This window comes from Synchiropus splendidus, chromosome 17, assembly GCF_027744825.2.
Source record: "Synchiropus splendidus isolate RoL2022-P1 chromosome 17, RoL_Sspl_1.0, whole genome shotgun sequence".
NCBI classification, from domain to species: domain Eukaryota; kingdom Metazoa; phylum Chordata; class Actinopteri; order Syngnathiformes; family Callionymidae; genus Synchiropus; species Synchiropus splendidus.
In genome coordinates, this window is record NC_071350.1 from 10522501 (window position 1) to 10538687 (window position 16187).

At 41.1% G+C, this 16187-nt stretch overlaps 1 protein-coding gene across 7 annotated transcripts in view; it reads left to right on the plus strand.

Moving 5' to 3' along the window:
- The window catches only part of LOC128748482 (neurexin-2-like), a 164730-nt gene that overhangs the window by 95123 nt on the left and 53420 nt on the right, over positions 1-16187 (plus strand). For all 7 annotated transcript variants that reach the window (XM_053847318.1, XM_053847316.1, XM_053847322.1 and 4 more), the window contains 5 exons: positions 3429-3548; positions 3734-4115; positions 5148-5338; positions 7013-7186; positions 8381-8500. In XM_053847318.1, the coding sequence (XP_053703293.1) occupies positions 3429-3548; positions 3734-4115; positions 5148-5338; positions 7013-7186; positions 8381-8500 (987 nt within the window). The remainder of the gene's footprint in view (positions 1-3428; positions 3549-3733; positions 4116-5147; positions 5339-7012; positions 7187-8380; positions 8501-16187) is intronic.

Consider the following 16187-nt stretch of genomic DNA (forward strand, 5'->3'; position numbering starts at 1 on the left):
GACAAGGAATGTTGGAGATGGTGACACAAGGATGAAGGTGGAGAGGAAGGAAACCGTTCATAGTGAAGGAGGCAGACAACAACTCCTATTGAGAATTTTGGACTGTTAAGGAGAACGGCTGCTTTGTTTTTTTTGTGTTATTATAGTGAGTTTCCATTATCACTACCTCATTCTGTGAATATACTTTCTCCATCCTTTGGCAGATCTGTGAGGTAGAACAACCATAACCAGCTTATAAATTTGTCATTATATGTTTCCTCCTTTTTTTATCCGAATGTGTTTCCAGGCATCGCGGATCCACCCTGAGAAACCCAGATAAGAAAAGCCTCTTGACTCTTTGTTGTTTCATTACAGCGAATCTTCCCAACATCTCTGTTCATGATAGTGAATTGGAGAGTAAACATGTTTGCTTTCTGCACTGATAAATTCCCTCGAGCAGCCTGTTTTTCATTACTAAAGAAATCTAATAGATCGAATAGAGAGGAAGGATGATTTCGAGCAATTGATCCGTCTGGTGTCGGCTGTCAATATTCACCAGTGGGGGGGCTGGCGTGGTGGAAAGAGACAAGGAGGCAGCTGATGCCAGAGTCACTGTATTATTTCCCTTGAGGACGAAACGGTGAAGTGTTTGGAAGACCAGTTGATGTTTTCCATTTATTGCCCCCTGTACGTCCCTAGTAATTCTCCAGTGCCTAGAGATCAATTAGACAGACAAACCCCTCAAGGCACACTCAGCTTAGGCATGGCCAATTAGTTTCCCAAGCGATGTCAGAACTCCTTTGAACTGGCGTGTCGGCCTGTTGCATCGGTGCTGATGCGGGGTGACGGTGCTGCAGTGGCAAGACTGCGCACAGTGACCCATTTGTGAAGAAAACCTCTTGATTGTCCTCGATTTATGGAGTACATCGCTGCGTAGTTGGTGGCGAGATGGATTGTTAGCAAAGAGCCAGCGGTCATTTCTGCGGAGAATAGGCTTGTAGTGGTGCTGTTTAAGTGCGTTGTAAACACTAGCTGGAGAGGCGTTCTCGAGCAAACAAAAGCTGAAATCTTCAATGTAGAAGTCGATCATTGAAACAAGCTGCTGAGACCTTCATTTTAATTACAACAGCCATTTTTCTATTTAAATCACATCAAATAAAGAAAATCACAGTAAATTTAAAATAATTTAATAAAATGTATCTATGTATAAAATGTATATACACATCACATTTCTTCTCCAGTGTATCTATAAAACCAAAACTATTTTCCTATACTTCTTTCTAACTATTTTTTGAATTTCAGAAAGTAATATATGTATTTATTGGCCCAAAATATATATATATATATATATATATATATATATATATATATATTTATATATATATATATATATATATATATATATATATATATATATATATATATATATATATATATATATATATATATATATATATATATATATATTTTTTTTTTTTTTTTTTAAGTGTGGAGGTGTTGCATAGTTATTATTCCACTGGAACTGCAAGTCGTTTTGTACTCATAATACAAATACAGTAATACAGGGGTACCTCGACCACAATCCGTTCCAGACGGCTGTTCGAGAAGCGAATTGTTCGGAATCTGAATCGATTTTTCCCATTACAATGAATGAAAAAAGTAAATAATGCGTTCCAAGCCTTTTCCAACAGGCTTTTGTAGGAGTGAATGTAGAGTGTCTGCTGCATGTGGGAGGGGTTGCAGAGTGAGTGACGTCTCTCCAGAAGGGAAGAGGTGCCCGGTGCGTGTCCAGCTCTGAATGTGCGCTTCTGTGCAGTTTGGCTGTGACAAAGTCATAAACCAAGTAACTTAGCTCTGTCCCAGACTCGCCTCATCCCTGTCCCAGCTCCAGCCCACAACAGGACATCAAACCCTGGAGTGAGCGCTCCAGCCTCGGAGGTGTGGAGAGCGAGCACCTCCCCTGTGACACTCTACCACGGTCCAGTGTGGAGACAGGAAAGATTTTACACCTCAATATGAAGAAAAAACAGTCAGTAAATGTAGCTAACGGGACACGTCTGCATACAGAGGCTGCGTTATACACAATAACAAAGCGCGTCGTGGGTCAGCTGATCGGTCCGTTTTTTCCAGGGGTGTTCGAGTTCTGGATTTTCGTTCAGAAAAAAATCTCGCAATTTTTGTTCAAACTCCGATTTGTTCGAATTCCGGGACGTCCGGGACGAAAACCGAGGTACCACTGTATTCAAAGACGTGAATCTCAGTTAGCATTCTTTTGAGACACAGTGAGAATAAAGAGAACAATGTGTACAAATGGATCCATATTCTATGGTCATTGTGTGCTACAAAGTAGACTCGTATCTTGTGTCTCTTAAAGTGATGTGTCAGTTGGAAGATTCACAGCAAGTAGGATGAGATTTTAGTCAGTTTTCAAAGAGCAATGAACAAAACATAAGTGACACAAAAGATTTTACAGTTAACTGACAGGGTTTAGATGATTGTTCGTTGCGACAATGTTGTCAACAAAGTGCCGCGTTTCCAGAGATCTTAAGCCGTCAAAGCGATTGTTTTACAGTCAGTATTTGTTCTATACATGAACCTACAGGACTGCAATACTGTGTAATCATATCAAATGGTACGGTCTTTTCAGTTTTTAAAGGTAGAATAGGGTCATTCTGTTGGGCTCCTCTGTTTTTTTCCTTTATTTTGCATGACTAATTTTCATCTTGTGACCGACTCCTTAAATTGTCTGATGTTATTGTGTGGTAAAATTGATACAAAATGACATTATGGGCAGCTGGACTGTATTTTGGATAAATGTTGCCTGCCTTATGTTACGGTAAGACTTTATCGTCTTTCAGCTAGTTTGATTCTGGATGCAGATAGAGTGAAGATCAGACCCATTTAACAGTGAGGGAACAATCAGATATGGCTGATAAGAACAAGAGCACAAAGTGAGTTGGCTGTACTGCGCTGTAGTGATGAATGCAAAAACCCAGAAGAAGAATAGAGCCTGGATTTAGCTGCCATCTCATGCTACGGATTACGTCTGAAAGAACAAGATCATGGATGCAGGTGACCCAAATAGGATTCCCTAGTCGTGTGTCTGGCGCCCTCCTTAGAGATTTAGGTAGATGCTCAGTCATCTGCGGAGAGCCAGTTTGCCAGGTGTGTCTTTCTTGGTCTCCACTTGGAACGCAGAGGCATCTATAGATTTATTTCCACGTAACAAACCTTCAGTCTGCACTGTTATTTTTACATTTTTGGAAAATAATATTTGATAAATAGGTTTTGAAATTGTTTTTTTTTTTATAAAAAAATGCAAAGCTGGATTTGTATCCTTTAGCTATGTATGCACTCAAGTATCATCTGAATCAATGTGTCTCCAGTGGAGAGTGTGGACTGTGCAGCTGAAGTGCTGTGATTGTTACTTGACACTCTCCACCTCTCAGGCAAAGGACCCGAGGTACTCCTGGTTGGGGAGAAGCTGAACGACAACGAGTGGCACACGGTGAAGGTGGTGCGGCGCGGGAAGAACCTGCAGCTCTCCGTGGACAACGTGACAGTGGAAGGTAGAGATCGAGACAAACAAATGGTTACGTCTTACTGCGAACTAAAGTACAGAATGGGAGGGGCCTGTATTGGGCCTTAGTAACAGTATTTTATTTAACTTAACGCTTTAACATTTTTAAAATTACATGACATTTTTTAAGCATCAGTGTCAAGCTCTTGCTCTATCTTGCGTGTTGTTTTCTAGGTCACATGACTGGAGCCCACACACGTTTAGAGTTCAACAACATTGAGACAGGAATCATGACGGAACGCCGCTTCATCTCCGTTATGCCATCAAACTTTATCGGGCACTTGCAGTCGCTGTCCTTCAACGGCGTTCTCTACCTTGACCAGTGCAAGAATGGGGACATCTCCTACTGCGAGTTGAATGCCCGCTTTGGCATGAGGCACATTGTGGCCAATCCTGTGACTTTCCTGACCCAGGCAAGCTACCTGGCCTTCTCCACCCTGCAGGCCTACGCGTCCATGCATCTTTTTTTCCAGTTCAAGACCATCAGTCCGGACGGTCTCATCCTGTACAACTCCGGAGATGGAAGTGACTTCATTGTGGTGGAGCTTGTCAAAGGGTGAGTCTTGCACGTTTTTTCTAGAAAAAACGGGAATGTGTCTATAAAAAGAAACAAGTAAATACATTACCTTTGTGAGTTTGGGAAAAGTTCTGTGCTCTCTTGTTATATTCCATGCGCTCATTCTGGTGAAGAGAAAATGGCAAACGGTGGTCACGAAAAACCACCGGATGCAACAGTTTCCTGACAAACCCGAATATCGCAGTCATTAGTCAGCAGGAGGGCTCCTTCAACAGACGCTCACATGAGAAACACAGACTGAAGACTTTGGCCTTCGAGCCTTCTGTCACACGAGCTGAGCTCAGAACATTTCCTGTCAAGTGTAGCAGCTTGTCATATGTGTTGCGTCTCCTCTTTCAGAGTGGTCTGTCTGTAGCCAAGTTTGAATCTGATGTTAGTCAGCGATTTTTTTTTTTTCTTAATGACTTTTTTAAAAAGTATGATGTTTCACTTGCAACCATATTACGTACATGAACATATGTTTTTCAGTGACCTTTTTGAGTCTTAGCCCCTTATTGTGTTGGACATTTAGGTGAGTGTTTGTAAACAACCTCAGGATCTTACAGCATGACCTTTACTTCACAAATGTTATCCTAAAAGTCTAAAAAGGACAATACAGTTATGTAAAATAGGGAGATAAAAGTTTTTTTTTTGAAAGAAAAAGTCTTTATTTTATTTGTTGCTATTTATCATGAATCATTTTTACCTTATGAAATGAGATTGACCCTATTTAACTTTTAGAATCTACCTCAGATTAATTTTATTATGAGAGAATAAAACAGCTATATGCATCTAGTTATGTAGTTTGATGCAAGAAGACATGGATCTCACCCAGTGGGCCCACGATTGAGTCTCAAAACCCTGAGCAGAAGTGCTCACTGCTGCGTGTCATTGTCGCCAATGCTCTAATCACCAACAAATTATTTAAATCATCACATAAAACTGTCGTTTGGTAAATGGCGTTTGCTATCTGGAGAAATAATGATAGATGAGATGTGGTAAATGTCAACAAACATCTGCGTTGTCCCGTAGGTACATCCATTATGTTTTTGACTTGGGAAATGGGCCGTCGCTAATGAAAGGAAACTCTGACAAGCCACTCAATGACAACCAGTGGCACAATGTGGTGATCTCCCGCGACAATAATAACGTGCACATCCTCAAGATTGATGCCCGTACCGTCACCCAGCATGCCAACGGAGCACGCAACCTGGATTTAAAAGGTAAACAGTTGTTTGTTAAGCCGCTATTTGTGTATGGAGGAGTCCTACTGGGCTTCATTGATCATCAACATGTGTCGAAAACATTTGACTTCAGAGGGAGATCTTATTGGCACAAGACGATAGGAATCCTGTTTGGTATGGAGTGCTTGGCTTGGGAATTTATTTGTCCCTAGTAGTCTGTGTGTTACCTGCTCAGTGATACTGTAGACATGTGCATAGGTGATAATTTGGGGGACTGATCTCAATCAGGATTTTTCACTACTGGGAGATAGATAATTTTGGCCTCCACATCGAGAGGGACCATCTGAGGTGGCCCGGGCATCTGATCCGGATGCCCCCTGGACGCCTCCCTGGGAGGTGTTCCGGGCATGTCCTACCGGGAAGAGACCCCGGGGTATGTCTCCGGTCTGGCCTGGGAACGCCTCGGGATCCCCCGGGAAGAGCTGGAGGAGGTTTGTGCGGATCGGGAAGTTTGGGCTTCCTTGCTCCGAATGCTGCCTCCGCGACCCGACCCCGGATAAGCAGCAGCAGAAGGTGAAAGTGAAGATAACAAATGCCATGTTGACATGATTTGATCCATATCATGGCAACGTTCTTGAATTGATCCTGATGGTTTTATATACTGTGTATATGGCTGCGTATGAAACTGGATACAATAATAAAGTAGTGTCTATCCTGCCGGTGATAAGTGGGTGTGGTGTTGAGGTTAAGGTTACTGTTTTTCCTGCACAATGCAAATGTTTATCTGTCTTCACTGAGGTACTATTTGAACCCGCATTTATTTTTAAATACTCTTCTGGTTAGCTTTGTTTCAGAGCTATACTTTTAACAGCCGCAGGCTACATTCTGACTGTAAGATAAATGATTTGCAATTCTCTGAAAGTTTTTATTTCCTTTTTAAATGTAGTATGACTGTGATGAGTGTGTGAGTGTGTGTTGTTCACCTGAAGCTCTTATTGGGTCAGATTGCTGTGGACCAAATGTAATTGAAGAATTTCTGGACAGTTCTTATTTGATGGTATTCATATTATTATTGGTCTCGCGATGAGCAGCCTCTGACCAGTCACAGTTGAGGAGCGGTGGTCCACTGAGGTCCAATATGACGTTGAAGAACCCTGAAATTTGCATAATATGGAACGTCTATTACATTCTGATGTTTGTTTCAGCACATATTTCTGCGTGTTAGTTGACAAAAGCTGCACAAAAAGTGTCATTCAATGTTGATTTATTTATTCTATCCTCCTGTTTGTTCTGTTGTTTACTTCCCAACCACCAGACAGGCGAATGTCGTGAAAAGATTTTGAAAATCATCTGCCTTCGTGACTCGTCTTCATAAAAAGATAATGCGGTGTAATCTGGCTTAGCATTCTTCCCTCTTTCAATAGTGCCGAGAGCTTCCAAGCAATTTGGATCTGAGCTTGGAAATAAAGTTTTTCGAGTTAGCAAACAAATTACATCATGAGAAGCATGATATAAATATGTATTTTATTCACACATGAATATTAAAACAGGCCAATGATTTGAGTGTCATGGACCTTTGGCAGGCCCTCTCTTTTGCATGTGTAATTTTTTTTACACTAGAACTTCTCTGACACAGAGGTGAAAGCAGAAACAATACAAATGAACCCGGGGAAGTCAAGTATTCCGCTCCGTTCAGCTGCTTCTGTCCCGCAGGGGAGCTGTATGTTGGTGGTGTTGGGAAGAGCATGTATGGCAGCTTGCCTCGATTAATTGCATCGAGAGAGGGCTACAAAGGCTGCCTGGCCTCGGTGGACTTGAACGGCCGACTCCCTGACCTGCTGATGGACGCCCTCCACAAGGTGGGAGACGTGGAACGCGGCTGCGGAGGTGAGGCATCGTCTTTCGGAACATGCTTTCTCCTTTGTGCCTATTCAGCAAACAAAGTCCAGAGCGACTACTCCCTGGAAACCAATCTCACAGCATTTGTTATGGCTGTGCTTGCCATTTAATAGCTTTGTTCAATCTCCCATTATGATTAGCCGGTGAAAGCATTCTGTGCTTTTATTATTTCTGATTATACACGCTGACAGTGTCAGTCAGGACTCCAGTTGTGTTTGTGGAGCTCTCGTCTGAAAGGAAAAACATTCAGTCGAGCACAATCTCAGGCTTAATAGCCTCCAATTTTTGTCATCCTCAGGTAGCCGTTTTTTTCGCAGGAAACATTGCGCCGGTTACGGGAGGATGGTTATATAAGTGTCCCAAAACTTCAGCTCCTGGGGGGCAATTGGGCAAAGGTCATCCAGTCTAAAAAAGAACAAAAATTAAGAAAGAAAATAAATGAATAAAAATGTGTCGCCGTGTAAATGGCGAGAGATTTTTTTTCACCTCTTTTTTTCTCTGTGGTCAAACTGTGGCATGTGATAATGCGACAACATTGTTTCAGAATCTCTGCAGCTATTTTCATTGTTTATAGAATCCAAGCATTAAAATACTTGTACAGTACATAATAGCTTATTAGCATGTGTGTTTGCTCGAGCAAATGTTCATTTATTAACAGCTAATCCATTTTGACGGCAGGATAGCTGAAACATTTTCTTGTTACATAAGATGCATGATATGGCCTGAAGCTCCACAGTCCAGATTTAATTGTGATGTCTCTTTAATTTGCCAGACCTGGTAAAATAGAAGGGAATCGCTAAAAAACCCACCAGCATCAGTGTGTTTTGGAAAGGTCTGCTTGCTCCAAGCTTCCTTTGTGAAGTAAATGATACATTTGAGGCATGAAAAATAAGATAAGGGAAGGGGAATTTAGCTCGGTTCTTTGTTTTCAGACTTGCATTTTATTCCTCCTCCTTGACTGCATGAAAAAAAAACACCTTGACAAGTCAATCCTCCTTTGCTTCTGTGATTGACGTCATTCAGTTATGAGTTCAAAGTGTTACTGAGTGTAGATTGAAAGACTAGGCTTTAACACAGCACTTGCCTCCTATGTAACATGCTACTTTGTTAAATGTATTTTCAGATGTAGGAATTCTATTCTTGAGAGTTTTCTCTTGTATATTTGCTGTGATTCCCTTGCAGGTCCAAGCACCACCTGCACCGAGGACTCCTGCTACCACCAGGGAGTGTGTCTGCAACTCTGGGAAGGCTTCTCCTGTGACTGCACCATGACCACCTATGGAGGCCCGTTCTGCAGCGACCGTAAGTCCATCTGCCTTTGTCCCATTCTGCCAGACTGCTCGGTGCAGGAGAATCCCTGGCGTCATCACACACTCCTTGTCAACACAGAGGATAGACAGAGCACAAGGATTACTTTTTCATTTAAGGTATTATTTATTGTAAAGGAAATGTTACTTCATCCAACCAAGCGGTCGGGAATCTAATGGTGTGGCTCTTTTGACCACTGCATCATGCAGCGCCAACTCATTGTTAGGTTTTCTTCCAGTTTCCTTATCTGCAGTCCAGTTTAACCGTCACGTTCAGAAGGCTACTAGAGTTATGTGAGGTGCCATCACTCCTCAGAGCAAACTCCGTTATGGTTACTTCCCATGTTGCACTGCAGCCCAAACCATGGATTTCTATGAGTGAATAAGCTTTACACTACCAATACTGAACCACGTTGCATTAGACCATTGATATTACAGGCCTTTTATTGATACTAAGTGCCAAAACGTGCCATTTTCGTACATTTATATTCCGACTACTTCCTCTTCCTGGAGCGCCGAGCTGCTTAGCTGTGGAGGCGGAGGCATCTTGAAATGATCAACCATGGTAATTGGTTGACTGGACTACAAAGCTAAGTCAAGTTCTAGTCACCTGTTTATTGTTGAGAGTGATGCTATTATGGATAGAGTGGATGGACAAGTTGGACTTTATTATTACAATGGTAATAACAACAACAACAACAATACTACTACTACTACTACTACGGTTACAGCCTACCACCTCTTCAGGACCTGTATACCTCTAGGACCCAGAGACATGCAGGTCGGCTCAGAACCGACCCTTCTCATCCTGGACATGGACTGTTTGTCCCTCTTCTGTCTGGCAGGAGGCTACGGTCCAGACTAGAACCTCCCGTCACAGGAACAGCTTCTTCCCCTCGGCCGTCAGACTGTTGAATTTGTGTACAGCCTTGTTGTTATTCTATTTATTTATTTATTTATTTATTTTATTTATTTATTTATCCGAAACACTTTCCTAGTGCACTAGCCTACTACTAATAATAATAGTAATATAATAATAAGAATTTACATTCAGATATCGTAAGGTATTGTATCCATCATTGTCCCGAACGGCGTGCTATAGAGGCGTCAGTTTTAGTCAAAAGACCTAGAATTACCCTGTCACAGAATCCTCCTCTAGCTCTCATTGTTGTATACTATATAAGGTGGGCTGTGAAATGTTATCTCCGTTGGACCTTCCCAGTGCACCTCTTTTGAAATGAACATGCCTGGAATACCTCACCAGGGAACCACCTTGTACTCTCAGCCAGGATCTTTCAATTTGTTCTATAGTTCATTGCCTTCATTGGTGTGAAAGGAAACTTTGGTAGTAGGAGATGAACGGTATTTTGCCTCAGACCCTTTTGCCTACACTGCAATGCATCGTCCTCATGCTTAAGGATGCAGATCTGTGTCATTTTACTCCATCATTTACTCACTCCTGAACACACTCCCAAGATACAGCACCTGAAACTATTCGTTTTGATCAATTCAAGGAGGCCTCAGTTGCTTAACTAAAAAATATATATGTGAACACCTTTCAGTGGAAAATGAAATTAGAGATGAATTATAAATGTAGCTAACAACATGTACCAGGTGGGTTTTGTACACTTTAGGTAGGTAGGTTTCAGTTAGACACAAAAAGAAGTGGTTTGTTTGTACCCACTGCTACAAACTGGAGAAATAACAGTCTGAGGAAACCACATTGAAGAGGTCCCAACAGGGCTCATAAACACAGTCCAGGATGACGGGATGCGCTGGTGCAGTCCATTTAGTACGAGAAACCGGTCAACTCATCACCAACAATGCAGTCCATCTCCCCAGAGCACCTCCCACACATCAAGAGCATAGCTCTCTCTCCAATTGATTTTAAGTGTATACTAAGTGTTTTCTCTATCGGCTGAAAGAGGCGGGGCCCATTGATTCTTCTAGGAAATAAATAGTGACAAGACTGGAACAATGGCAGATACAATTTGAATGACACGTTCTTTCACTCACCCAGTCATAACTTTGCCACTGATGCCAATGTAAAGTCAGTATTAATAGAACAATCCGGGCGCCCGTGTTAAACAACCACTTCCCTGCCGCCACTTTGAAGAGTCCTACATGTCCGAAATAAAAGACCCCGGCGACTTTTACCCGAAGCTTTTCATACTTATAATAGCAAGAGATTAGCATTAAGCGTATTGGTCCAGTGGTCACGGCATGTTAAGCTTCATTTGCGGCAGAGTCATTTAGAATGACTGCAAGAATTGTGGTAATCATTATTGGACTGTGCTGTTACGCTGATACTGTTTTAAGCGGGAGAAGGACATTATGCTTCAAATTGTGTCGCAGGCTGTTGGAGGATAATTCGACAATACTAGTGAATTTAAGGACAAGGGTACTCGCTAGATTACAATCTTCAAATTGTCTCGAAAAATAGGTTTCACTATGTCTAATCGTGCTGCGTTTTATCCTCTTAAAATCAAGAGTCTGCGCTGTGGTTTACATAAATCGTGTCTGAGGAACTGACCCAGATTAACTTCAAATATTTCTGTTAAGATAAAGCTATTAGACTTTTTGTATAAGTACGCCCGCTACTCCAGTTCGGTTCTAAAATGAAGTTTAAATAATACACTTTGTTTCCTCCGACTTCCTTTGATCCTTGTTCTCAGCATGCTGTTATCGCTAAACTTTTAAATGCTCACAGAATTTTCGTAGATTGATGTGTACACTGTTGACAAGTCTATCTGTGAATTACAGTCTCTGCTAAAACACGGAGTTATTAAACGCGCTGAAGGATGAAGAAATGTCGATCCCACCTCTTATCAACGTCGAATGATTTCACTTCATACTTCTACATTTTCTAATCGTGGCTCTAAAAAGCCGCACATCATCTGAAGCCTGAATATCAAACAGCTGCCTCAGGCGAAAGCATCGCAGAACTCTCTCATGCAAGTGTTGCAAACATGAATGTATTTACATTAATGTTGTGATGCTGGAGAGGCAGGGAGCAATCTGATTGGTGAAGAGGTTATACCATGTCGATGCAGTTGACTGTCTTCGACTACTGACCAACAACATGGATGTTGGCTGTGGAGGCTGCCCACTGTCCAGACCAATGTACTGACTGTCCATCCAGGGGAAAACAAATTTTTTCGTACTGTATCCGTTTCCCTGCAAACACCCGATAATGTAAATGTGTTTCCGCTCTATGACTGTTTTTATTGTATCTAGGAAATAGTACTTTTTGCTATACAAGTCTACAATAGATGTTGATAGAAAGTGTTTGGATCAATTGAAAAAAAAATTTTGAAAATCACAAAACTTACGAAAGTCATTGTCAGTGCAGTGTTCATAGTACTTACAATAAAGTGCACACACTTTATTGTGGTAATGATAAAAAAAAAAAAAAAACGCAATGCCACGCAACCCGAGACTTTTTTATTTTTATTCAGTTATTGTGATGTTTCATTCAGCATTTTCCATTAATAACACAGTTAATACCACCATACAGGTATTCATGTCTCCTTCTGTGATGCACTAAACTTTTTTTTTGCATTTTCCAATGACTCTGTTTTCGTACGTGTGACATTGAGTTCATCTTTCAAAGAGAGATTGTTAACATGTAGCAGAAACCCTGCAGACTACCTACATGCCTTAGTTTGCACCTGTGTCCTTTTGTATAAATATTAATGATTTCTTCTTTGTCCGAATGTTTGCCAACTGCTACTACTACTATTTTCTGGTCTCTGGCAGAACTTTTGTTTCCCTCACCTTGAGTCATTTTATTCGTTTTTTTGACTTCCTTTTCTGTAATCCATGCACATTTTCTTCAAGGTAACTTTGTTATAGGTTTTACACATTCAAAATGCTCATGGTCAGATGGTCCAACACAGGCAGCATTAAAAATAGTTTAAATTCCTGTTTGTCGTGGCACAAAAATTGTCTTTATGTTTAGTGTTTTTAATTATTTATTTATTTAAGAATGACTAAATAATGTGCAGATGTGCAGCGAAATTATGTGAGTCGATGAAAAGAACAAACAAAATCCTACGCAAAAAAAAGCGCAATTAAAAACATCTATTTGACTCTTACAGCGGAGTCAAGGTCAAACAAAAACACTGTGTGAAATCTTAATAAACAACAAGATTGGAATAAGTGCTGTTGCTAAGACACCGTCGCTATCAAAGGAAGAAATCCAGAATCCTTGTCTCACCTTTTAACCTCTTCATTCCAATACTGAACATCAAAACAGATGAGTATCATTAAGATTTACTGCAGAGAGTTGATAGGTTTGTTTGTTCATTAGAAATGCTAGACTCTTATATACAAATTATTCTGAGGTCATATTTTAGGCTAGAAAATCAGCACATACCGACTGACGTAATTCACTTTCACTATTTCAACATGCTCAAAAAGCATTAGTGGACATCTAACATTCGGTTTTGTCCAACTTCATTTTGTTATATTCTGTACCTTGTGCTGAACATGTGAGAAAACATGCCGAGCTAACGCAATTCCCTCTGACGTGACTGGGATTGCAACCACCAGCTTGAGTGAAAGATGATGAAATGTATTTGTACTTCATAATTTCCTTTGGACTGTTTCATTTCCTGGGAAGTGGAGTCAGCTGTAAATTGTTCTTGTAGCCTGCAGACATGTCGACAGGGTACCCTAACAAAGCGGGAGACAGCCACTGTCTTTCTCCCCTGTTTGTCACGTCAGTAACTGAGCGTAGCCTACAACTGTATTTAGCGGAATAGTCTTCAATCCCCAGACACTAGTTTCCTAGAACATGAGCAGATTATCTCAAACAATAGATCGATGTGACTGTCATTTACACAGCTTGATGTCGTGATATCTTTTATCTATTTATTTATTTGACTGAATAAAAAAAAACAAAAAAACAGATTCCATTTTTGATAAATATTATTTTGCGGGAAATTCCATCCCTCTTTTACCAGTACCTGTGAGCAAGTGTCTATGTCTTTTTTCTCGGGAGGTTCGCTGTGATCATGATGCGCTCGATAAAAGTAAGGTGAGGAGTTCAGTTGTTAGTGAGAGACTAGAACAGCTGCTCGTCTGCCGACTCAAGTGGTTCGGACATGCAGTCAAGATGGTGGCCATAGCGGTCATCTGGGAGGAGGCCTGGAGGTCACCCAAGGCGAGCTGGAGAGATTATGTTCCTCTGTTGACGTGGGAACTGTAAGAAGAAAGACACTGCATTCTTGAAAGGAGACTGTGGCCATTGTTGCCTGGATGACTGCCACCGGCCACATTGATACTTTCATACCAATAATCGCTGCCCTATTTCTTTAGGTCTCAGTTAACTGGCATGTTTTATTAAGTATCAGTACAAAACGTTAATGTCCAACTATTCATTTTTAGGTTTAATAATCTTCAAATATCTCTTTATGGACCTTTCTCTCATCCTTCTTCTTCCCAGCATGAGTGCGTCTCTATACCAAGCACAGCATACAAAGCGTCAAGTTCACTCACAAGGTCAGGCTTCCTCTGAAGAGCTATAGTAGTAACATCATCTCCTTTTCTATATGCAGTGTAAAGGGAATATTGTTTAACACCAAAATATAGTGGGAGCTTGTATACAGAACAGAGCTGTTCGTTTTTCTTAACAACATGACAACAAGATGGAGGTCAGTTTGCTGTCTGCTTGTTCTTAGCTGTGATAGCAGATGTGCTGTGAGGCAGAGATCGGTCAACCTTACAGGCAGGGCGACGAACTGAATAAAGAAGAGCGTGTGATGCTTCCTTGTGTTTGACCAAAGTAATAATGATCAGACTCTTTCTGTCATCGAGCCTCTTGGTGTGCTGTATTCCTGTGAGGCCTGGACGGCGTCCAACAGACATATATTTGATTCCTTTCTGGCATTGCTCATTGGGAGTTTGGGCCACACTCGATTGTGTTGAAAGGAGCTGGAATTGGTTTAGTCACTTGCCAAAGTGAGGGAGGAAAGTTAAATTCTACCGACATAATGTTGCATTAGACCTTTTATAAGAGACACCTTTATCCACGTGTCAGACTCAAGACTGGGCAAAGTGCTTTCATCTCCATATGCAAGGATTTTGAATGGTTTTCCATTCACTTGTATGGCTTTGCTGAAGCTCTTCCTTGTGGGAGCACCATTATTCTATTGTCTCCGGCTGTCTGATTCAGCCTGTTTTAATCAATGATATTTCAAATGCTTGAAAAAAGGCCATTGAATTATATAGATAAAATGTAAAATGCAATATTATTGGGAAAATTTCATTGCTATGTTTTACATTTTTTGAAAATGTTCTGAAAAATTAAGCAAAATTAAGTGAATTATTAGGTTGATAAGTAGCTGCCAAAAATGATATCAAGCACAGCCTTGGAAATTAAATCGAATGCAATGTTGGGACAAGTTACTCTACCAACTTGGGTTCCATGCAGGTTCCCGCCCTACAAGGAACTATTAACAGAGCTACAGTGACAGTGCACTGTCCAACACGCGGGGTCCTATTTTATCACCACTTCTGGTCGTAATCTTGTAGGAATACCGAGTATTTAGATGAATTATTTTTGTTGTTTTATTTATCATAATTTCCTGACTATTGTGCGCACCTGAATATGAGCTACACCCACCAAATTTAAGAAGTGAGTAGATTTTATACATCCATTTGCACACTAGCCAACAATTGACAGGTGTTTTATTTACGTTAAAGCATTCAACGCGCTGTTTGTGCCCATGTGTATTGACAGAACCTTCTGCCACTGCTGCATTGTTCCTCGAGAACAGATTGGCTGTGGAGGCGGAGCTACACCATTATGCTGACTGTTGCTAAGGTTGAATGATTGCCACATTTATTTCCAACATTTATTTCCAACATTGACAAGGGAGTGGCAGTTTTAAAGAAGGATTGCTTTCCATCTCTTTTTGTTTTTGTTTTGGGAGATGCTTTTCCCCCTCCACTTGTGTACTGCCTGCCATTGTCGGGCAACAAGGATGAGGTGCGGTTGATAGCAGGGATAATGTATCACTACCGTCTTATATATGTAGGTGTTCTGGTACAGAACAGCCATGCAGGTTCTGATGTATCTGCTCCGCATGAGTCATAAATAAACTGCAGTCTCCCCTCCCCCCATCCTCATTACCAAGGTAAGAATTCTCAATGCTTGTGCGATTGTCGAACGGTATCTAAAGGTTGTGAAGGGTTATCCAGCTGACAAGAAGATTAAATCCCTGTCTTTCTTTGCCAAAACAAAGATCATGTTAACCCATCCATGAAACACAACACACCACAGGTCATCACACAACCAGCGACAGCATCCTAACAGCTCTTTAGCCTTCAGGCACGTGTGGGAAAATCTCTGACATTTACACAAATGCGAATAGAAGTTGGGCCCCTGCGGGAATAATGGCCCCTCTGACTTATTTTTTCTTCTCTTTTCTTCTTTCACACATTTGAATTTCCCGTCTTACATGTTTCTCTTGAAGGACGATTCTCTGAAGGCCGGTGTTATGTCATCAATTCACTGTGCAGGTACCAAAACTATTAATACATCATGCAGTTTTTCTCTCTAGTGTTTTCTTACAGATAGAAATGATATTTTATTTTGATTTATTTTGAGCCACGCAATCACGGAAAATTGGCTGAAAGACAAGAAACGCAGCTGGGCCTCTCCGCAAAACTAATTT